The 20,929-nt window shown below is 47.2% G+C and overlaps 6 protein-coding genes across 6 annotated transcripts; 2 read left to right on the forward strand and 4 right to left on the reverse strand.

Moving 5' to 3' along the window:
• Positions 1 to 120: 120 nt before the first annotated feature.
• F9C07_2260927 (uncharacterized protein) lies at positions 121 to 980 on the reverse strand (the record flags this gene model as incomplete). Its single annotated transcript, XM_041286889.2, has 2 exons — positions 121 to 642; positions 699 to 980. The coding sequence occupies 2 exons, from the start codon at positions 978 to 980 to the stop codon at positions 475 to 477; spliced, it is 450 nt and encodes a 149-aa protein (XP_041149282.2). The 3' UTR covers positions 121 to 474.
• Positions 981 to 2,073: 1,093 nt separating this feature from the next.
• Positions 2,074 to 3,642, reverse strand: F9C07_8411 (putative endo-1,4-beta-mannosidase; the record flags this gene model as incomplete). The annotated part of the gene is made up of 4 exons (XM_041294024.2): positions 2,074 to 2,372; positions 2,430 to 2,558; positions 2,614 to 3,411; positions 3,477 to 3,642. 4 exons carry the CDS (start codon positions 3,640 to 3,642, stop codon positions 2,074 to 2,076), a joined length of 1,392 nt encoding a protein of 463 aa, XP_041149281.2.
• A 1,241-nt stretch (positions 3,643 to 4,883) lies between these two features.
• Positions 4,884 to 6,786, forward strand: F9C07_8412 (uncharacterized protein; the record flags this gene model as incomplete). Its single annotated transcript, XM_071511774.1, has 4 exons — positions 4,884 to 5,086; positions 5,134 to 5,298; positions 5,354 to 5,481; positions 6,365 to 6,786. The coding sequence occupies 4 exons, from the start codon at positions 4,884 to 4,886 to the stop codon at positions 6,784 to 6,786; spliced, it is 918 nt and encodes a 305-aa protein (XP_071367765.1).
• A 664-nt stretch (positions 6,787 to 7,450) lies between these two features.
• F9C07_1757025 (thioesterase-like superfamily-domain-containing protein) lies at positions 7,451 to 9,244 on the forward strand. The gene is made up of 3 exons (XM_071508366.1): positions 7,451 to 7,875; positions 7,941 to 8,479; positions 8,533 to 9,244. The coding sequence occupies exons 1-3, from the start codon at positions 7,713 to 7,715 to the stop codon at positions 8,815 to 8,817; spliced, it is 987 nt and encodes a 328-aa protein (XP_071367766.1). The 5' UTR covers positions 7,451 to 7,712; the 3' UTR covers positions 8,818 to 9,244.
• F9C07_2168907 (NACHT and WD40 domain protein) lies at positions 7,463 to 14,995 on the reverse strand. The gene is made up of 5 exons (XM_071509343.1): positions 14,957 to 14,995; positions 13,966 to 14,895; positions 11,901 to 13,904; positions 7,942 to 11,839; positions 7,463 to 7,876 (listed from the first exon to the last, which is right to left on the reverse strand). Exons 2-4 carry the CDS (start codon positions 14,485 to 14,487, stop codon positions 9,671 to 9,673), a joined length of 4,695 nt encoding a protein of 1,564 aa, XP_071367767.1. The 5' UTR covers positions 14,488 to 14,895; positions 14,957 to 14,995; the 3' UTR covers positions 7,463 to 7,876; positions 7,942 to 9,670.
• Positions 14,996 to 15,560: 565 nt separating this feature from the next.
• F9C07_8414 (ABC-2 type transporter-domain-containing protein) lies at positions 15,561 to 20,140 on the reverse strand (the record flags this gene model as incomplete). The annotated part of the gene is made up of 2 exons (XM_041294011.1): positions 15,561 to 19,363; positions 19,447 to 20,140. The coding sequence occupies 2 exons, from the start codon at positions 20,138 to 20,140 to the stop codon at positions 15,561 to 15,563; spliced, it is 4,497 nt and encodes a 1,498-aa protein (XP_041149278.1).
• Positions 20,141 to 20,929: the final 789 nt, after the last annotated feature.

Here is a 20,929-nt window from a genome sequence, read left to right on the forward strand (position 1 = left end):
TGTTCCTGATCTATTCTTGGACTCTTTGCTGCTTCAACTGCCTTTATAGGCAACGTGTTCTTTCAGCGGAACCAATCATTCGATTATGGATTCGTGATCCTAGAGTAGTATGGCATCAGGGGCCTGGCTGTATCACGTCTTTGTCGGATAGATACCATATTTAAAGCCCACTATGGTGAAAGACTCTAACCATAACTAGCAGCTTTTTCCTTTCCGCGATGCCTGTGAGCGACATCTTTGTTCGTTCTTGGAGGGTTCAAGTTTTTATTTGAGAATCTAATAGGTTCGTATTTCTTCATTATTCTACTTCCCCTCCTTGTACAACTGAACCCTTTCAGGGATGCCTATTGCGTTTATCAATATAACAAACGTCTTTCATTTCATTCGCAGTGAGTCCGGGCTATGTGGATCGCTATCTCTTGGACATGAGTATATTAACGGGGAAAATGAGGAGCCTCATCCCTCACCTCGACCTCAATATGGCGGGGAATTGTCGATAGCGGCCACTGCATCCTGTAGGTTCAGTTCCTGCGGGCTTCCATATTTGATCAATACTTTCAAAGCATCGTAGTCTTGCAGCTCGAGTGCCTTATTCACCATCTCCTGTGACAGTTTGATATCCACTTTGTGCTCGAGGAAGGTCTGCAGGACTGCTCTATGTGCGTATTAAAGGTACTCATGACAAGCTTGTTTGTCACTTCAATCTCGAAGTTGCTTTCCAGCATCAGGTCAAGAATAGCAATATAACCCGATCTTTTATCAAGACTCATGGTTAACATCATTGCATTCAAGAACTCCTGGCACTTTTTGGCATCTTTTACCCGAGCAAACATGGATTCTAATTCTGGTGACTCTAAATAATGTCGATCTGCGACATTAATGAACATCTCAGGAAACGCTTCGACATGGGGAGCAAGGTTCCAGAGGAGTTTTAGCATGTCGGTAGTGCTCTGTGTATTCTCCGATGCCTCGATCTGCATTTCCTTAGATAACAGCGCCATTAACCGTCAGAAGATGTTTCATTACTGCCAAGCTTCCCCTGGCGGCTGCTTGAAATAAAACAGATGGAGTAGCTTCCGTGATTGAACATCTGTCGAGAACTAGTCTCAGTGTCGAGGCTTCCTGTCCCGGCCACTGTTAGGGCTTGCGTCTCATTGAATTCGAAAGGACAGAATCGAGCTTCAAGTGTCTGTATAGTCTCGTAACTATCGATGCAGCAAAAGCTTTGTCATTTCATCACCAAATCGGCCTCTGTGTGTAAGTCATTTTATGCGAGCCCATCATCCGAGACTCCTGGACTTCGGTGAGTTATTCGCTAATTTGATTGCGTTCGCAGCATGGCTCGGGACAACCCATTGGCCAAATGCCCAGCATGTAGGGTCCAATGTTGCGAAGCGAGATGGGAAGGATGACCCTCATAATCCATTCGAGCCCTTCAATAAGTCTGTGCTGGATAGGGAGGGCTTTAAATCGACAGGTATCCCATACATCAGGACCTAAGTCGAAGAACTTTCTCCCATCTTCAATCAGTCACTCCCTCGAGACAGTATGGGCAGCTCTACTATTTATTATATAGAGAGAATGAACATTGGATCTATCGTTTACAACATGCAAATAGTACGTATATACGCTAGTGTCCATTTCAATATTCTAAAATATTTCCCAGAACTCGAGGTAAACCCATACCTCCTTTTTTTTTTTTTTTTTTTTTTTTTTTTTTTTTGTGGAAAAGAGCACCATGATGAGTAAAAGTCGATAAGTCATTACAGATGGCGGGGTATGTAGATTGAATGGTTATCAGACTACGGTATTAATCTGGCCTTGGTGCGGAATGATTCTCTGAATTCTAAAAAATGAATTGCTTCTCACAGGCTATAGATACAGGCTGGGTAGCACAGGTGCTATGCCCGAGAAGAGCAAAACAAATATCAAAAGCGTTCCTCAACGAGGGATGATAGAAGAAGTAGAATGATAAGAAGAGAAGCAGTGCAGGCGATCCAAAACCGACCTGGTGGGAAATTGCCGAACCCTACAGTCACCATTAACCTCCCATGGGACCGTTGCCTCCGCTACTTAGTTCTTGTTGACATTTTCCATATGGTCCATAACGGCGCACTTCCACTCATCTGTGCCGTAAAAGATGCTGTACGCATCCTTGGGAGACTCGCCCGTGGACAGCTGCTGACCATACTGCCAGATGAGATCGGCCGCGGTGCCCGAGCTCAGGGAGGTCTTTTGCCACTTCAGCTCGTCGGTGCAGTGATTGCCCTTCATGCCATACTCCTCGAACAAGCATGGCTTACCGGCAGCCTTGCAGGCCTTGGCGTGGTTCTCAACCCATCCATTGCCCCAGGCGTTGTCCTTGATACCCCCTACAGTAGTGTGTTAGACATTGTATATCTGCCAATATGCCATGGACGATCACTCACAGTCAGTGGTGTAAAGGTGGAGAGTTCCGAAGTCAATGTCCGGGATAGCCAGGTTCTTCTCAAAGTCGTTTCCTTCGCTGGTGCCGTACGGGTACGACTGATCAGAGCCGATGGTCAAGCCCATGCCCTCTGAACAAACAGTTAGTCACGTCTAATTCATTGTATTACAGAGCAATACACGTACCATCACCCAAGGCGACCATGTGGTTGGGATCCAGAGACTTGATGTAGGCACTGATCTTGGTGGCCCAGCCGTGGATAACATCAGTGCTGCATCCAGAGCAGCGAGGCTCGTTACCCAGCTCCCAAGCAAAGATCGCCGGGGAGTCCCTGTACCGAGAGACAACGGCCTTGATATAGGCCTGGTACACGCTCTGGATCTTCTCGTTGGTGAACCACTCAGTCTTGCTGCCGCCGTAGGCCTTGACATAGGCGTTGTATCCGCCATAGTCGTCCCAGCTGTTCACGAAAGGAATGATGAGCTTGACGCCGTGCTTCTCAGCGGCAGCAACCACATAGTCAAGACGCTGGAGACCGTCTTTGCCGGTGTTGATGGTGGAAGTGCTCTTCTCCTTGTCGTGGAGCTGGAAGTAGACCGTTCCGGGGCTGGGAGCGGTGTTAACATCGTTGAAGCCCCAGACACGAAGGATCTTCAATCCGGCCTGCTCCAGATGATCGAACACGGAGTCAATGTCCGCATCGTTCATTTGGAAGGGGAGCCAGTAGGCATTTGTGCCGGCGAAGTACTTGGTCTCGCCGTCAATCGAGAACTGCAATCCATCCGCCTTGGCGAAGGACCCGCTGCCCGTGGGACGAGGGCTTGGCGAGGCCGACGACGAAGACGGCAGGGGAGTGGATTTCGACGCTGATGAAACTGAGATCGACTTGTTGATGCCCGTGGTGGCAGATGCAGTAATGGACACTGAAGGAGCGTCAGTGGGCGTGGGAGTGCTCGACACGGTGGGAGTCGTGGACTCGGCGCCTTGAGTATGGGTTAGATCTCGTTTATTCTTGGCACAGGCACGGGCAAGTCAGTTTTCCTCTCACCAGGTACACATTGGCTAAACCACTCGTTCAGCTCCTGACATTTCCATCCCGAGGCACACTCGGATGAGCCGGAGAAGGACTTGCCTCCACACTGAGCCCAAGGACCAGCCTGGGCAGACGCAGCTCCCACCACAGACAGGAGTGCGATAGACGACAAGGAACGCATTGCGAGAAAAGAGCGAAAAGAAGGAAAAGAAGGAACGAAAAGATTTAAGGAAAGTGATTGTTTGGTCGAGCAGAAGACCAGGGACTTGAGGCCATCGCGAGCTGCTTTATAGTTTGCGAGGCCGACGCTGCGTCTTCAAGCCGAGACTATCCACGAGTCCTTGAAACCTTTAGAATTAACGAAACGTTGTCATCCTATCTCAAGTCCATCGGAGTTAGTACCAATTGACGCATTTGGTGTTCTTTTTCGTTCAGTGGAATCCACATGGCAGAGCAAATTCCAAGGGAACGGGTGCCGAAGCGGAGCCTTCGTCCTTGTCCATTTAGGCAAGGATTGTCTTAGTTTGATACTCCCAGAGGGTCTCTTAATTTATTTAATTTTCTGGTCCCTGCGTCTCACGTGCTAAACTAGCTAGTCGCTAGTTTTTCAAGCCGAAAGTATGTTTGGAGTGGGATATCGAAATAAGCAGACACCAGGAAGAGACACATGTTAACCCTATACCAGCCTAATGAACCTTGACCACAAGGTTAATCCGAGTCAAATCAAGTATCCTACGGCTACATCGTTAGCCACACTCCTTTACAAAATATTTCTAGGAAAAAGGAAAAGAAAGTAACAAATGCAAAGACAAAAACGGCACGGTATCGAGCACAACCTCATGCCACAACCCAGCAAACGTCGGCTCAACTTCCCGAGAAAGCCGAGGCGATGATTGGTACAGCGCCATTGGAATGATACGGAATGGTCCCAGCATTCATTATCCTGAAACACCTGCCATGTTCTTTTCCCGCCCAGAAGACCGTTTCTTTTCGAGAAAGGAACTCAACGAAACCTATACAACTATTGGAGCCAGGAAAGACGTACAGCCCGCACGACAAGGACTTGTCTCACAAATCGCAGCCACCCCCTCACTTTGAACAACCACGAAATGAAGGCAGTCCTACACAATACGCCACTGACTCAACCGAACCACACTTGAGGCATGGAAACGTCGAATAGTCGTTCTAGAATAAAGTATCATGAGGCTACCCTCTAAAAACCCCCCATTAGAAGGGCCCTAGAAGACGAAAGACTTGCCAGATCCGGCAACGCACCTTTTAGAGTCATTATATAGCCAATTTTGACGTGAATATAAAATCGTACAGCGTACCTTCATCTTCAGAAATACTTCTTCCACACCAAACAAGTCCTGGAGACATAGTCATTCTTTTACAGCACTTTCCTTTTTATAACTATCCAAGATGAAGTTCTTCATTCCCTGCATTGCCGCTATCTTCGCCACTGGAGTGCTGGCCGCTCCAACTCCCGATGCTTCCCTCAATGTCCCTCTCGACAAGAGGGATGATCGCGGTCAATACACCGTCTCCGGCCTCGGATCCCGCAAGAAGGCCATCATCGACGCGGGCGGCAACTCCCTTGATCTCGCCATTGCTATGCTCGAAATGTAAGAAGACACAATCCGCAAATAGGCTGTTCTAACACGTGTACCAGCGAGACTATGAACACCGCCCACTATCCCTACGGTGACGGCAAGACCTACGACGCCGCCAACTTCGGTCTGTTCAAGCAGAACTGGGGCTTGCTCCGTGAGTGCGCCCACCGCTACGGCTTCAAGGGGAAGTCGGAAGACCAATGGAACGATGGAGCTGTCATGAAGTAAGATATTATGTCTTGAGATATTTTCCTTGGGGTATTGACTGATAGGGAAAAGCTCGAATGTCTACGCCGACGTTGCGTCTCGTTGGGATTGCCAGAACTACTACGGTTACGATAAGTGGTTCGCTGGACACCGCAACGGTGCTTCTGGTCTTGCTAATCCCCACACTGAGGATATCAATAGTATGTTTCAATTATTCTATTAATATGTTGCCCCTGAAGAGCAGAAGCTGACGAATTCCATTCATAGCCTACAAGTCTGCCGTCCAGTGGATCCAGCAGCAGATTGACAGCAACGAGAAGTACAAGTACGATGACACTCGCTTTTGGGTCAATGTTCGTGCCATCTAAGCACATATATCAGTGAATTCGCAGGTTTCTGTGAAATGTGTTGGTTGCAATGGTGACCTCGCTCTATAGTATACTTCTCTTCTTGTTGATCAGCCTTTGTGTCATTCGTCTTTGCTGTTATAACATGCTTGGGGAATTTTATCTTAATTGATTGATTTTTTTCAGACGTCTTACTGTAGATGAAAAGTCTAAGTAAGAATCTTTACAATCTTACAAATAGAACCCCACTTAATGTAATATATCCTAATTAATAGGCTTCGGGAGAATACACGAAGGCGCAAATCGGAAGTCAGGGGTGATAGCACAGCTCAGCACTAATTCGCCACTAGCCCTAAGTCCATTTATACTAGCAACGCAACCAGGTGACGATTCTCACCATGCTCCACAACAAGACCGAATATAACGCCAGTATACCAATTCTCATTAGCACCCTTAATTCCTGCCCAATTATAAAGTCAAGTGGTGTCTTTGAGAAACCAAACTGAACCCACATATGCATACTATATTAGGCTGTGATACAAGCTTTCAGCAACCCCGCTACCACTCATGTAATGACTATTTATATATATATCTTGGTCTCAGATCGTCATATGTGACTATATCTCTCTGCCCTGCTAATATTGACCTTCTTAACAACATCCTCTCATCTACCTTCTAAGTTCAGCTCATTTTAACTGTCAATAATGTCCCGAAACCCAACACCTCATAATCCCAGGCCTCTGGGAAGGCCCCACAGTCTTCAACCCAGTGTCAACCCTACTAACAGCCTCCAACCTCAAAACTGAAACCGCCACTCTCCCAAGTACAGGCACTATTTCTTCCGGTAGCCCGGGTCTCAAAGACGATGTCTTAGCAGTACGCACACATATCGAGAAATTAGTCCAGCAAGGTGAAGATGTACTATTGGCCCTCCACTCCGCGGGCGGGTTCATTGGCAGTGAAGCAATGGAAGGGTTTAGCAGGAAGGACCGTGAAGAACGGGGATTAAGTGGAGGTGTCGTGGGGATTGCTTTTGTGGCTGCTGCTATTGTAGAGGAGGGTATGTGCATGGGGATTTGCCCTTTGGTGTTGCGCAGGTTTGTTCTCTTTTCTTGTGGTGGTGGTGGTGGTGGTGGTGGTGGTGTAAATGGGGGTTAATTGCTAACCTTGACGATCCTATACAGGGCGGAGCAATACACTGTGTACAGCCGGAACAGACACTTTTCAATGATCTTGATGAAGAAGAGAAAGGGAAATGGTTGGATGTGCTTAAGCCTCAGCCTGCCCAGGGCTGGAATGGGACAACGATATATGCGGGCTGGAAGGATGTGAAGAGTGTGTACCTGATTTGTGAGGAGGATCAGGTTATTCCAGCTTTCTTACAGGAGGAACTTGCTGGGTTAGCTGGGAGTAGGATTGAGCGCTGCAGTGCGGGCCATTTGCCGCATTTGAGTCAACCGAGTAGGATTGTGGAAGTTATTAAAGACGCCGTTGCTGCTTTTGTTTGATGTACTGTAATTCGGTGAGTGGGATGTTGGCGAGGTGAGAAATGGTCTTTTGAGGAAGATCACTATAGCTTACTCGCCGATGAGTGTGACTTCTATACATGGTTGAAGGTATGATAGGTCGTTGGTAGCCCCAGCTGCAAATTATTTGATTGACGTAGGGCATTCTATAACGTACATAACTCATCTAATACTTTGTATCCAAAAGCTCAACGTGATTTGACCAGGTAACCCTATCGGACCGAGGCACATTCTCCTAGGTTGAATGTTATGTAAAGCGCGCGGCCATAGCGACGGTCAAAGCGCTTGTGACAAGCTGCAAACATTTAACTGGCAGACAAATCACCTATCTTTTTCCAAGCTCCTAGATTTCACAACTCCACTTTCCAGACTACATACTTATTACATATCCCTACATACATCATTGTCTAATTCCTAGTGCAATATTCCCGCCCTTGCATAAAGAACTCTAAGTCTCTACATTACAGTTATATATCATTGATTATAATAACCAAATAGCTGTGAAGCACGGTGTTCCCAAGCCCCTCTATACACTTTATCTCAAGAATCGATGCTCTGATGTCACCAAAGGACATATTCATCAGCGCCTCATCGGTGGGATCTGATAGGCAACCACAAGCCTGCAGATTAACTCCATTGGAGGATGCCATTAAACTTACAGCTTCAGAAAATGAAGACAGCTGCTTCTTGGGCTATTTACCCGAGGATTGGTGTACCAAAGGTAGGCAGACATGCAAGCCCTAAACTATATGATCTTTAATATATTGACTCACGCCGCACGTAAAGGGGACCTTGGCTTTCGAGCCTATGGAGGGTTCTGCACTGCTCTGATAGTCGGTGGTAGTAGCAGATACTTTGCGTTAAGATATCCGGAGTCAAACCAACCTCACTGTGTCTCTCTCCATATTCAGTTCTTAAGGCCCCTCCCCTGTGGACCGTTCAAAGTCAGTTTCGATGACATACGGAACGGTTCCCGGTTCTCAGTTATAGAAGCGAGAATATGTCCAATGGATAGTGCGTTTTCCAGTCCGTATATAGTATCTGTCATTACTCTTGGGAATTTGCATCGAAAAACTGGACCCAGTATCAGCGTGCAATCGACGACGATACCAAACAGACTAAATGATTGTGTTCCATGGAAGCATTATTACTTTGATCCAAATAAAAACCCTCCCGGCGCCCGCTTCGAATTTCTTGTTCCAAAAGGCGGTCCCAGCCTCTTATGGAGTCCTGTCCGGGGACAGAACGCTCGGGATCAGTGGGCAAAGGTAGCTGGAGAGAATGAGAGCTTTAACATGGAGTATCTAGGATTGCTCGCCGATTCGGTACCAGAATTCACCCCGTCCTAATATTGACAATGGACTTATACTGAACATAGGTCCCTGCCCTTCCTATGAACTATGATCCCCAAGGACTAAATGCCACAGAAATGTGGGCCTTTCCTACAGTCAATCTGTCCTTGGACATTCGCGAAGACCCAACTGGAAAGGAGTGGATACTTGTTCGTTCAAAGATGCGAAGCCTACGTGACGGTCGCTTTGATATGGAGATGCAAATGGTTGATGAGAACAATAATCTAGTGGCAACGTGCCGGCATAGCTGCGTAATGTTTGCGAGGAGGAGCGGTCAGGGACGTAAAGTCCGTCCCAAGGCTTCTTTGTAAAACGCCTATCGCTCCCCAATGACCAAAAGTTACAGAAATGGCCAGCTGCAACCCATTTTATTGCATTTGTGACAGTTCATGAATCTTTTCTCGGGGCTGTCCGAGACTGCTATCGACCAGATCTACAAGGAGTCAGCATTGTTTGGGACCTCGCTGTGTATTCCTGAGTCCATGTGGTCTCCTACTATTGCGGACTTTGGGGATACTGGAATCGGAAAATTGATTCAGGGAAGATCACAGACTCTGCTTAAATCCTCTTGGGGGATATATTGTATCCAAAACCTGTGCCGTGGTGGATGGTCCCATTTCTTTTTATTTCGCGATCTTGGACCATATACTGGCTTCTGCCATGCCTGAGGGTTCTCTTTGGTATACCAAGGATAAAAGTTATATTTGATATTGCTTCAGTGTAATTATGCTTATGTTGGCTTCGTGTCTATATCATATTTTTACTTCAGTATCTCCGGGAGCTCTGCACGGGTCCTGTATATATATGCACTAAGGAAAATGGCTGCTAAATTTTTGAGCGAAAAACTTTGAATGACTCCACTAACTGTCGTTTCATTCCATATATACTTCCCTGAGTTCAATTTATTTATAACACACTGGCCATAAACCGCCTTTCGAGCTGCGCGTAATATCTCCATGGTTTGACTTCTTTTTTGTACAGAGTGTTGAGTGTTGGATGTTCGTATACTATATAGGCCCATATTCTGTGCTAAATGTCCCCAAGAAACACCCATCGTATTTATCTTCAATGTTGGTTCTTACCTTGTGCATTATGTACCGATCGAATGAAGCGTCCGCGATAGATGAGGCAAAAGAACGGTGCACCCGAGCCGTCCTCAGTAGATCAAGAATGGCCATTTGCATCTACACTCATATCGACACTGATGAATGACACCAGGCCGGATTCACTTCCAATGGCGAACGTACCGTCGTAGTATGCCGATGTTTTGGGTCGGTACTCGACTGGCAGCCAAAGAACTCTTTCCTCCCCGATGTGCAACCATTGCTCCCCCAGTATGATATTCGGCCGCCGCGTAGATATGGAATTGTTCTTCTCATTGCAAGGGATACGCAATCTTCCAAAGTCTGCTTCCAAGTATGTGTTATCGCTCGAAAAGCGTAAATTGGCTATCCCGTCCCGATAATGAGACGCATGATAGTCGGAAGCATAGATGGAGTGTCCCGTTTCTCTATCCCACAGACGGAAGGTCTGAGAAAGAGTTCCAGATGCCATAAGTCTCCCATCTGCTGAGAACACTATCTGGTTGATAGCTCCAGAGCTGTGAAGAGTTTGACTTAATTCGCCTTTGCTCAAATCCCAAAAACAGAGTTTGCCATCATTGGACCCGGAGGATATGAGTTTTTCATCCGGTAAAAATGCGACTGCCGTGACTATTGTTTTATGCTCTTTTAGTTCTAGTTGTAGCACGCCTGTATTAGCATCCCACACTCGTACTGTATCGTAGGAGCCTGTGGCTAATTTCGCTCCACTTCGTGAAAATGCCACACACACCCAACTTCCACGCGACTCCAGGCTGAACATTCGTTCCCCGGTTTGAATATTCCATATAGTGATTGTGCCACCTTCTTCGATTGAAGCCAACTGTTGACAGTTGGGAGAAAACATTACTCGATCAATTGAATCCAAGTGGTCCTCAAGCGTGCGATATAGTTGAGCTGTCTCCACGTCCCATAGTTGAACACATGTGCTGTCCGACTGCGGGCGAAACGCCACCAATTTGCTATCAGGCGAGAAAGAAAATGTCCCAGATTTCCTTGAATAGCCCTCGAACGTATGAAGCAGGCTGCCTGTAGTAGCATCCCAGAGTAGAACCTTATGATCAGAAGAGACTGAGCCAAGGAGCTTGCGATTGGGGGAGAGCTGTATAGCAGCAACTTCATTCGAATGGCCTTGTATGGTGGGCTTTGTTGCAGCGATCCTTGCGTCACACAGTCGTACACTTCCATCATCCGAGCATGATACAAGTAGGGCGCTGTCCGGAGAGACTGCTAATTTCCAGGTTTCGCGGCTACTCCCATCAAATTTGTGAAACAGCGTGCTCAAAATTCTGTCCGATAGTCGAGCGGAATTGAACCCCGTGGCTTCGAGTATACGTTCCGGTGAAAATATAGATGACTCTATTATATCAAAGTCGACCTTTTGCTGTAGTTCACCCGTGGCTGCATCCCATATCCAAATCGCTCTTTCTCGGGGGACGGATGCCATAAGCTCATTGTTTGGGGAAAGTCCGACCGATCTGATAGGCCCGCTGTGTTCCAACGTCTGCAGTAAAGCTCCTGTGTCGATCTTCCAAATCCTTACCGAATTATCATTTGATCCAGATGCTATTAGTTTGCTGTCTGAGGATATCGCCAGTGCGTTCACTCTATCGGAATGGCCTTCCAGGGTTCGGATTACCCTTTCACTGGCGAGATCGCATATATCGATTGTATCCTCAGAGGTTGCTAAGACCAGTAGCTTATTATCCGGTGAGAATGTTAGGTTGACCACTGGAGAGGTAGGTTGCGGGAAGGACTTGTAAAGAGCTCCTGTATCTATATCCCACAACTGGACAGTGTCATCTTGGATTGTATCATCCCAAGAGCTACATGCAACATGAGCACCATTTGGTGAGAATGTCAGACCACCGGTGTAGAAGACCTGGTCCAGGGTATGAAGCAATAGCCCCGTAACTGAGTCCCACAATTTGACCTGTTTACTCATAGAGGCAGAGGCGATTAGTCTACTGTCTGGAGAGAATGCCACTGCATTCACATCCTTAATGTCGAGGCTCAGTAGCTCTGCGTTCCAGTTCTCTTCCACACTAGGCAGCTTTATAAAGCACCTAGGTATCTCGCTTTGAAAGATATCCCGCACAACTGAGTTTGCTGGGGCAAATGCCAGGGCGGCAGCGTAGAGCTGAAGAGGCGCATTGTTAGCAACCCAAGAATTCTTCAAGATAAACCGGTGTGCATCATGAAGGAATTTCGACACTATGCGCCCGGAGTGAGGCTTGTACAGGTCAGTATACATGGGCGAAAGTGATTCGCATTATAGGTGAGTGACAACCTACTTGCACTGCTGACTGTAATGTTCTGATACCTCTCACAATCTCGGGTGCCAGTCCCAAAACACTCATGGCTTCCAGCCAGTGAAGAAGATGCTTTTGGACAAATTTGTGGATCTCGTCATGATCAGTAATCTGATATCTTCCCTGCTGTAGGTGATAACTCCAGTAATGGCACGAATATCGTAGCTCCGCCGAAAAATGGTCTCGAATAACCTCATCATTTATATCACTTCGCAGCGTCGCATCACTCGATAATTGACAAATGTTCTTTGACAATCCACCATTCTCTCGGGTCATCACCTCGATGCATCTAAATAAGGTTTCCCTATGTATATGCTCCTCATCAATCCAGAACTTGGTCTTCGTACGGACTTTTGGATGAAGGAGAAAATCCCGAAATGACTGGTGGAAAAGCTGTATGGGCGTATCCTCGTCGTCAGGGATACTTAGGACTGAATGAAGAAAATCTAGTCTACGGCTCACATCGTTACTCGGCATATTCAAAAGCTTTGCCAAGGACGTGAGTCCGAGTGGATTCGCAAGAATGATGATCGTCCCCACAATCACTCGATATTCTTGAACCAGCTGCTCTTTCTCGTCTTCATCGTCGTCGTCATCCCTACTATGGAGGATTTGCTCAAATACGGGAAGGTATGTGTGTTCCAGCTTCGAGATATAACTTTTGGGCGCATTCTTAGTACTCCCTGAGCCGAGAACAAGAGCTAGGCGCTGTTCTGGGTTCCACCTCCGATCTGCAATAAAGCGGCACATGGTAGCAGCAGCAATAAATAATGGAGTAGCGATGTTGACCAAATCCCGTATTGTACTTTCTCCTGGCCATCCTTGAGGAAGCGAAAACTTCTGCCTCATCTCTTCAAATCTATCATTCATGAACAAAAGTATGTCATGCCTGATGGAAGATTCCACAACGCCATGGAGACCAATGCTTCGATGGTCGTTTTCCGAAACGTTATCGAATCCCTCTCGGATTGGAATTTCGGGGCGACTAGTGAGAAACACGCGAAGGCGGATCGGACTTTGAGTTGAGATCCTAGGGAGAAGACGAAGTAGAAGCCCGATATCATTTTCTGGGTCGCATTCATCTAGTGCGTCAACCACAATAGCTAAAACGGAGATTCCCGCAGGGTCCTCTTTCACTGCCAATAAGGGTTCAAGTAGCAGCTTGTTAAATTGCTCTCCAAGAGATTTTGTCGATATAGAAGGATCTCTCTGAATTGCTCTTCGAATGCTTGGTATAAGACGAGGTTCTTGGATAATTATTTGCCGAACTATAGTTGCGAAGAACTTTTCTGCCCTTCCGCAATCCGACTTTCCTCTCTTGAAAAAGAAGCTAGCCCCCAAAAGTCCCTGCTCTTGTAGTAACTTACAAACGGTACGAGAAACAGTTGACTTTCCTGTTCCTGCCATCCCACTCAACCAAAAGATGCATTCTCCTTGAGTTGAAAGTGACCAGTCCGTCACCTGCTTAAGAAGGTCTGTCCTAGTGCCTGGGAGACACTCTACTTCATGCTGGTTCATGTATGAGTCAAATGCAGCTCCTTCAGCGATGGTTAATTTGCAGAGTTCCATCTCCCGGCTAAGGTCTTGAATACCGCTCAACACGTCGTCAATCTGAGCAAGCGTTTGCTCCGCTTTTTGTTTCCAAAGCAATTGTTGATCAAACTGAACCCATCTTTCCAAGTGCTTCTCCTCTTCTCCAATGGCGGTTTTAAGCGCCGTCAAGGGCTGGTCAGCCAAAGCTATAACGCTAAGGCGAAACTGCCGTCCAGCACCCGAGTGCTGAATCGAAACAACGCTAGATGAGTATTGCAATACAGCAAAATAAACACGAACTATGGCGTTGCGTAGCATGTCTTTTGTCTCAGGATCAGTGGTGTTACTCGTTAGGCAATGGCTCTCAATGAAAGCACACCGACTCAACACATCCGTGAGGAGCCCTGATGCTTGGAAGATTGAAGCTTGTAGGTCCTGATGATTTTGTATCATCTACTTCCTGATTAGCTGGCCTTGCTTCTCATATTGTTTGTTTGATGATCGCTTCACATACCGTTAATCCCACTGATATAATGCCCCACACTTTCCCTGCATACCCAGTGGGGTCACAGCAAACAGCAGCACCGATAATATCTTGGAAGGATAACGTGGCGCTGACTATGTTGAGAGCAGAATCTCGAACGTTGACATCTTCTCTGTTCGGCCTTTTGATCTTCAGCCCTTTCCTTTGATATTCATCGTACCGCTTTTTGGTCGTCTCTATAACAGTATGTACTAGGTCCCTCATCTGAGGGTCGGGATTGTTCTCGTCGAGCGTGTTGAGAAGCATCAGCTTGCGTTGATCATCAGGATTGAGTCTGGCAAAGGCAGCTTGCCACAGATCTTGCGAGCTTGGCGGAGGTTCATTCTGGTGGTCTTCAGTCGCAGAATTGGCTCCAGCGCTAGCAGACGGCACATTGGTCTCTGGGGATGCCACAGTGTCCTTGTGCTTATGCGTATCTGGTTGTGGGTCAGCATGTTTTCCCGATTTCTTTTGCCGGTCTCTTCTGAAAAGTTGTTTGATATTGAATCCCATCCTGCCCAGTGCTCTTGCTCAAGGAACTTGTATAAAGAAAAACCTACGCGACCGAAAGATGAGCAAGGCGCCAACACGGTGGCCATTTTAAATGCGACCAGGTCGTGCTGTAAGCGCTCACAAGGCCGGCGCCTAATTAGATGCATCTGCAACGATAGGCTTAACCGAAAACAGAACATTTAGTGCGACGCTTAGTGCGCAGCCTTGCAGCTGGCTTGCATTTCTTGTTTTAGTATACTAGGTGCACTTTCCTATCTGCCTGTTAGTATCTTAGTACTATGCTTGTCGCTGGAGTACGGAATATCCTGGGATGAATGAAACAAGGGGCTGGGGAAGCGGGAGGGCGAAGGCAGTCAATTGACTCTAGGTATAAATGTGTCGGGAGTCTCACTAAGTTACTTAGGTAGAACGGCCCACCCGGCGACTAACCCCGGCCGTTGCTGCATAACTGATGTGCCATCTAGGTAGATGGCCTTAATAAGCAGGATTGCGTCAATATTCTGGGATTAGATCCACGGCTGGGTTATGGCCGCCTTAGTCACAACGGAGATCAAACTGGTACACACAATGCAGGGCATTCTTCTTGATAAGACTAGTTGCCCGCCGGCTTCCATGCCAACATTTTGGAGGGTGCTATTTAGTGTTTCGAGCTCGCTGATTCCGGGTCTTTCTTGGGGGTAATATTGTACAGGGAAGTTGTTCAAACAGGTATATAGTAACATTAAACCAATAGTCTAGTATATAAAGTACAGATAATGGGAATAAATAGAAGGTGTCTACATGCTGGTTCTAATGAAAGCACAACATAACAAAAGCAAAGAATAATAGTAGACAGGCCAAAGAAAAGGACAGTATGGTTCCATCCCAAAATATGAGTGACAGAATCAAGATGAATAGAAGTTAGTATATAAACAAATAGAATGAACGAAAAATGGGGGATGCCATGATGTGAGGCTTTGAACATAGAAGACCAGTGAGTGTGATAAAGTACTGTAGGATATGGGCCGAGCAAATATTCGCAAAAACATATGTCAGTCTTGAACGTGGAACGGAAGAGCTGCAGATCATCTAGGCTATGTAGCACCAGATGCTCGTTTTCCCTTAGGGACACGGGCCAGCCAGTAAATGAAAACTGCTGCGCCAATATTGAACGCAATATACACCCACATCAGACCGAAATTTCTCCAGGCATCATCAAAGTTGCTAGATATCGCGGCAAGATACGTATCAGTTTTGCTGATCGTGCAGAAGGCACAGCCAGTTGTGGCTTCCGGGTTCTGCAGATAACCCTGGGCTCCCTGGATATATGCTGCCATATATTGCTGGCAGCTTTGATTTGCCGGGGGATTAAAGTGGAGAAGCTCAACTGCCTCGCACTGAACATCGGTCCCTGACAGACCAGTAGACAGCATCGCAGAGATCAGATAAGTAAACGGTGATACACGGTACATAAAAATCCAGAATCCAGGCATATTCTCTGGGGTCGCAAGGACACCGCAGAAGATAAGACAGAGAGAGAAGAGCAAAGTAGCAATATTACCACCTGTCTCAGCCAGCTCTATACCTGCTATAACCATATGGGCAAAAGTAGAAGTGAAGAGTAGGAATACCCAGATAAGTAGGAACATAAGACCTCCTCGTTCAGTCACTGCGTCGGTAGGCTTCGCGTTATTATACAGCCCGATCGGGTAGTACCAACAGAAGAACATCAGCGCTGCCATTAGAGTATTCCAGGGCAATTCAACCAGAATATTGGCTGTCATAAAGGCTTGCCAGGAGTATGTTTTCGATGGTCGCTCACGGACTTCATATAGTGACCGTTGTGTGACGAAATGAGGCATAATCTGTTGCACTAAATTACCGAAGATCGTCATCAACATGAATACGCTGAACATCTGATTCTGCATCCCTTGAATTGAATTCTTGGCATGAAAAAAAGAGAATCCGATATAAATGGAGGTCAGAATAGAAAGGGCTGTTTTAGACCAGATATAGCTTGGTGTGCGGTAATATTGAGCAAAGACACGGATCAGGCATTCCCACAACTGAATGTAGAATGGTGCCGCATACTCCTTGAAGGCCTCTGAGTCAGAGTTTTCCGCTGGCTTGACGGATAAGGTTGACTTTAATTCATCAAGATGTTCTTTAACCTTCGCATGCTCGGGGCTTTCGCGCCACACCTTCGGCCAGTCTATATCACTGTGGGATCCTGGAGCTGCTCCAATCACATCCAGCATCCACTCGGCTGGATTCTCTCCAGGTGATAGGGGCTGTGCGCCATTGCGCTCAAAGTAGCTTGATAGGGTAGAAGAGTTCTGGCCAATTTCACCAAAGTAGATTGTCCTTCCACCTTTAGCCAAGAAAAGAAGACGATCAAAACGTTGAAACAACATGGCAGAGGGCTGGTGAATAGTGCAAAGAATTGCCTGACCGTGTTGGGTCAAAGTATCGATCAAGTCCAGGATTGACCAGGAGGTTTGACTGTCGAGACCTGAAGTAGGTTCATCCAAAAACAACAAAAGTTGGGGCTTTGCAGCAAGTTCAACTCCAATGGTCAAACGTTTACGCTGTTCCACGTTCAAACCTTCTCCAGGCACTCCGACAACTGCATCAGCATAAGCCTCCATACCAAGGAGTCTGATAACTTCCTCAACATAGTCAAGTTTCTCTTGGTGGCTGACGTGTGCTGGCTGACGCAGTATTGCGCTAAACCTGAGGGCTTCGCGAACAGTAGATGTAGCCAGGTGAAGATCCTGCTGCTGCACGTATCCTGTTTTCCGCTGGAATGATTGGTCACGAGGACGTCCATCCACAAGCATCTCGCCAGTAATAACTCCCATAGTAACGCGTGTGGCGAGCACATCCAATAACGTTGTTTTACCTGCTCCTGAGACACCCATCAGGGCTGTACAGGTGCCGGGCTTAACCCAACCGTCCACGTGGTCCAGAATTCTCCTAGGCTGCCCCTTAATCTTTATATCGTAACAGACATCCTTCCATTGAAAGATCGCAGTTTGTCTTTGGATTCCTGCTGAAGCTTGAGGAGCAGATTCATCGGTTTTCGGTGCACCGCCTGGCTCGGGCGACTCTGAATCGGTCTTATCCAGGGCTACTTTAGGTTGATGACCACGTCGGAATAAGAGCACTTCACCTTTCGATTTCTGCTCTGAGATATATTCCGTGGACGCAAGGTACGTGAAAGCAAAGAACACTAGGAAGCCGATCATAATACCCAGGTTTCTCCACAAATGCCCTTTGACATACTGAAAGCTTTGTTCAAGGTAGACTGACCCCTGAACAATCGTTGAACCAGTGTCTGCTCCAACTGTAGAGCAAATCCGATTCTGCATCGGCATACTTTCGTAAATTCCTCCAGATGGTACAATTTGGGAGCATTCGAAGTGACGGTCATGGAACTCATTAACCATGAAGCTTTCAAAGGCGTAGGATATGGGGTTAATGTAGTTCATCCAACGCGACCAGCCAAGCATATTTCTGGTAGGGATAACAAAACCAGTATAGATCACCATGCCCAGGATCAAGATTGCCGCAGGGACAAGTGCCTGAGATAGAGAGCGGGATGTCGCTGCAATCGTTCGGAAAATCATTGACATGGTGTAGGTTGTAACCACCGAAAAGAGCCAGAATGTCCACCAAGCCCCTGCATCACGCCGTAGGTTGGTCATAAAGTACAACGGAAGATTGAAAGTGATTGAGTTAACAAGTTTGTAAGGTGTATCACACAGCATAGATGCAACAGCCTCTGCAAATGGATGGTAGAAGGCATAACGAGCTTGCTTTTCCACAATCGGCCGTTGGGCGTACAGAGTCAAAATTTCCAAGGCACTGGAGAACGCATTTAGAAGCACTGCATAGAACAGTAAAGCTCCTCGAGAGTAAAAGCTGGCAGTATTATCCTGAAGGTTGAAGAAAACTGAGGCAACAATTAATGCTATAATAAAGTTGCCAACCAAGGCAGTTACCGTCAAACTGGAATCACCTTTGAGGCGCTGAAAACCGCGGACGACGCAAAGAGAGATTTGCTCCCAGATCGAGATCGTGTAAGGGGATTTGACGCGTTGATGCTTCGCCTGCATAGCTTTGCGGGCATCGATAAAGGATTGGTAGGAGGCGCCGCCAATGGGATACTGTTTCTCAAACTCTTCGATTTCGATAATCAGCTTCGCCCGAGCGTCGCTTCGTTTCCATGCAGCGGCAAACTCATCTGGAGTGCGAGGCACGCGGTTTTCAAACCCGGGGCGGACCTTTCTTTCCGAAGGGCTGGTAAGAGACGTTAAGAAATCAGCTGTTGTCTGCCGGTCGGGGCACTCAAATCCCATATCCACAAAAAACTGCTTAGCTTCCGTCGTTCGGCCAAAATAGATTTGTCGTCCTTCATAGAGCACCGTCACCTTATCAAATACATCATATGCGTTTTGCGATGCCTGATAAATAGCCACGCAGGCAGCAGTGCCAGCGTATTTACTCATCAAGGCTAGATTCTTACAGAATTCCAAAGCATTCGCACTATCAAGACCTCTGGTGCTGTTATCCCAGCACTGAAGCGGTGCCTGGCTCAGTGTGGCTTCCGCAATACTGACACGCTTTCGCTCTCCACCGCTGACTCCTCGGACGTAATCGTTGCCGACACGAGTATTGATTGTATGGGATAGTCCAAGCATTGTCATTACCACATCTCTCATATGTTCAGCGTACTGCTGCCGGCTAACGCCCTCCAAGCGATTTCTAGGAGCTCGGGCAAGCGCTGCAAACTTCAGAGTATCGCCAACAGAAAGCTGTGGGAAATGAACATCAGTCTCGGCGGAGTAAATCGCTTCACCCTTGAACGCATGGTGCATCAATTTTGCAGGTATGCCTAAGCGTCGCGGTTAGTATACACAAATGAAAAGCTAAGTTGGTGGGAGTGGGGAGTTGACGAAGGAAATTGTGTATGCATACCCTGATAGTTGAGTGTCGAGTCATCCGACATCTGAATGCCGTTCATTTCCCCAGAAATCGTCTTGAGGAACGTGGAACACCCACTTCCCGGTCTTCCTAACACCACCAACATCTCACCACTTTTCACCAAGCCATCGAATTCCCGAAGGATCTGGATCTTTTGCATCTTGATCCCCATCAACTTGCGGACAATAGTGCCTATCTCTAGGATCGAGTTCAAGACATCCTTTTGATAGTCTGTCGGAGATCCGAATCCATGAACGTTCAGATTCTTGAAGGCAACACCGGCGGTTCGATCTGGATACTGCTCGGGGTCTCGGGATCGAATGGCGAGCAGCATCTTGAGCCAGTCTCTTGGCTTGAAATTCGGACTATCAGGGTTGAGAGTAGATTCGGGGTCCTCCACAAAGAATGGGTTTTCAAGGGCCCCTTTCGCAGAGACTCGAGTCGATTGACGAGTGAGTCGTCGAGCTAAATCACCCACCCGAGCCTCCATCTTCTCTTCGTTATCCTCCTGCAATGTCAACGCCTCCTCGCTCTTTTCCCGATCGCCATACTGAGTGGCTGCAGTCGATGGAGTTTCATAGACTGGAGTATCGTCATCTGTATCGCCATGGCTCCGCAGCGCGTTGTTGTGGCTAACCACAGACTGCTGCTGGGGAATGTTTGGATTGACTGTCCCTAAGAAGGACATTTTGACTTGACTGGCCTCAGGCTTCAGACTGCTCCTTCCATTGACGATGCAGACCGAAGATCAGTTGGCAATGTTACCTTGGCGTAACCGGCGATGCACGAAAAGTGCGACACAAGAGTAGAAATATGCCTTTTTGCCGGTGGAGACCAAAGCTTTACGTTAATCAATCAGTATAAAAACTAAAGACCATGCCTAAAAAGACTTAAATTGGTCCGTCTAATTAAGGATACAACTGCCACAGGGGCAAGTAGATGATTATATAGGACTCCAGTCTAATCCTCTACGCGCAAACCACCGCGAGAAAGGTCCACATCCAAGGGGCAAAATAATGCTCAACGATGCGGATGGACACTCCGCTGCACAGCGAACGTCCGGGGCCCGAGCAGTGCCTTATCGGAATATGGCTGTCCTGATATGTCGAGCCCTACCATATCAATTATGTGATCTAGAAGGACTTACGGTTGACACCCGATTTCCGAGCCAACCACATCATCGGACGGGGCATGCTGATGGTATATATATGTGCCTCGAGGGATACAAAACGTGGGTGCCCCACCTGGCTGCAGCCTGGAGCCGATTAGCAGAAGGTCATCAAACCGATCCCATGTCTTCGGAGATGAACGGGAGTCAATGGCCCGGCGAACTTGAGATGTATCAATACTGTGTAAGTTACAATACAGAACGAACATCCGTCATCCGGGCCTGCCAAGACATGCGAAGGATTTAGTCCCAGCAACGATCCGGCCATAGGCTTTTGCAACATGATTCGGCTGGAGGATTTCCCGAATA

The sequence above is a fragment of the Aspergillus flavus genome, chromosome 6, assembly GCF_009017415.1.
Source record: "Aspergillus flavus chromosome 6, complete sequence".
NCBI classification, from domain to species: Eukaryota; Fungi; Ascomycota; class Eurotiomycetes; order Eurotiales; family Aspergillaceae; genus Aspergillus; species Aspergillus flavus.

Excerpts from the sequence above, each read along its gene's own strand:
- F9C07_2168907 (XM_071509343.1), bottom strand. The coding sequence starts at position 14,487 with ATGGGATTCAATATCAAACAACTTTTCAGAAGAGACCGGCAAAAGAAA. Across the intron at positions 13,905-13,965 it reads TTATATCAGTGGGATTAACG|ATGATACAAAATCATCAGGA; the intron begins GTATGTGAAGCG and ends ATCAGGAAGTAG. Across the intron at positions 11,840-11,900 it reads CATTACAGTCAGCAGTGCAA|CCTCACTCCGGGCGCATAGT; the intron begins GTAGGTTGTCAC and ends GACCTGTACAAG.
- F9C07_1757025 (XM_071508366.1), top strand. The coding sequence starts at position 7,713 with ATGTCACCAAAGGACATATTCATCAGCGCCTCATCGGTGGGATCTGAT. Across the intron at positions 7,876-7,940 it reads CGAGGATTGGTGTACCAAAG|GGGACCTTGGCTTTCGAGCC; the intron begins GTAGGCAGACAT and ends CCGCACGTAAAG. Across the intron at positions 8,480-8,532 it reads TAGGATTGCTCGCCGATTCG|GTCCCTGCCCTTCCTATGAA; the intron begins GTACCAGAATTC and ends TACTGAACATAG.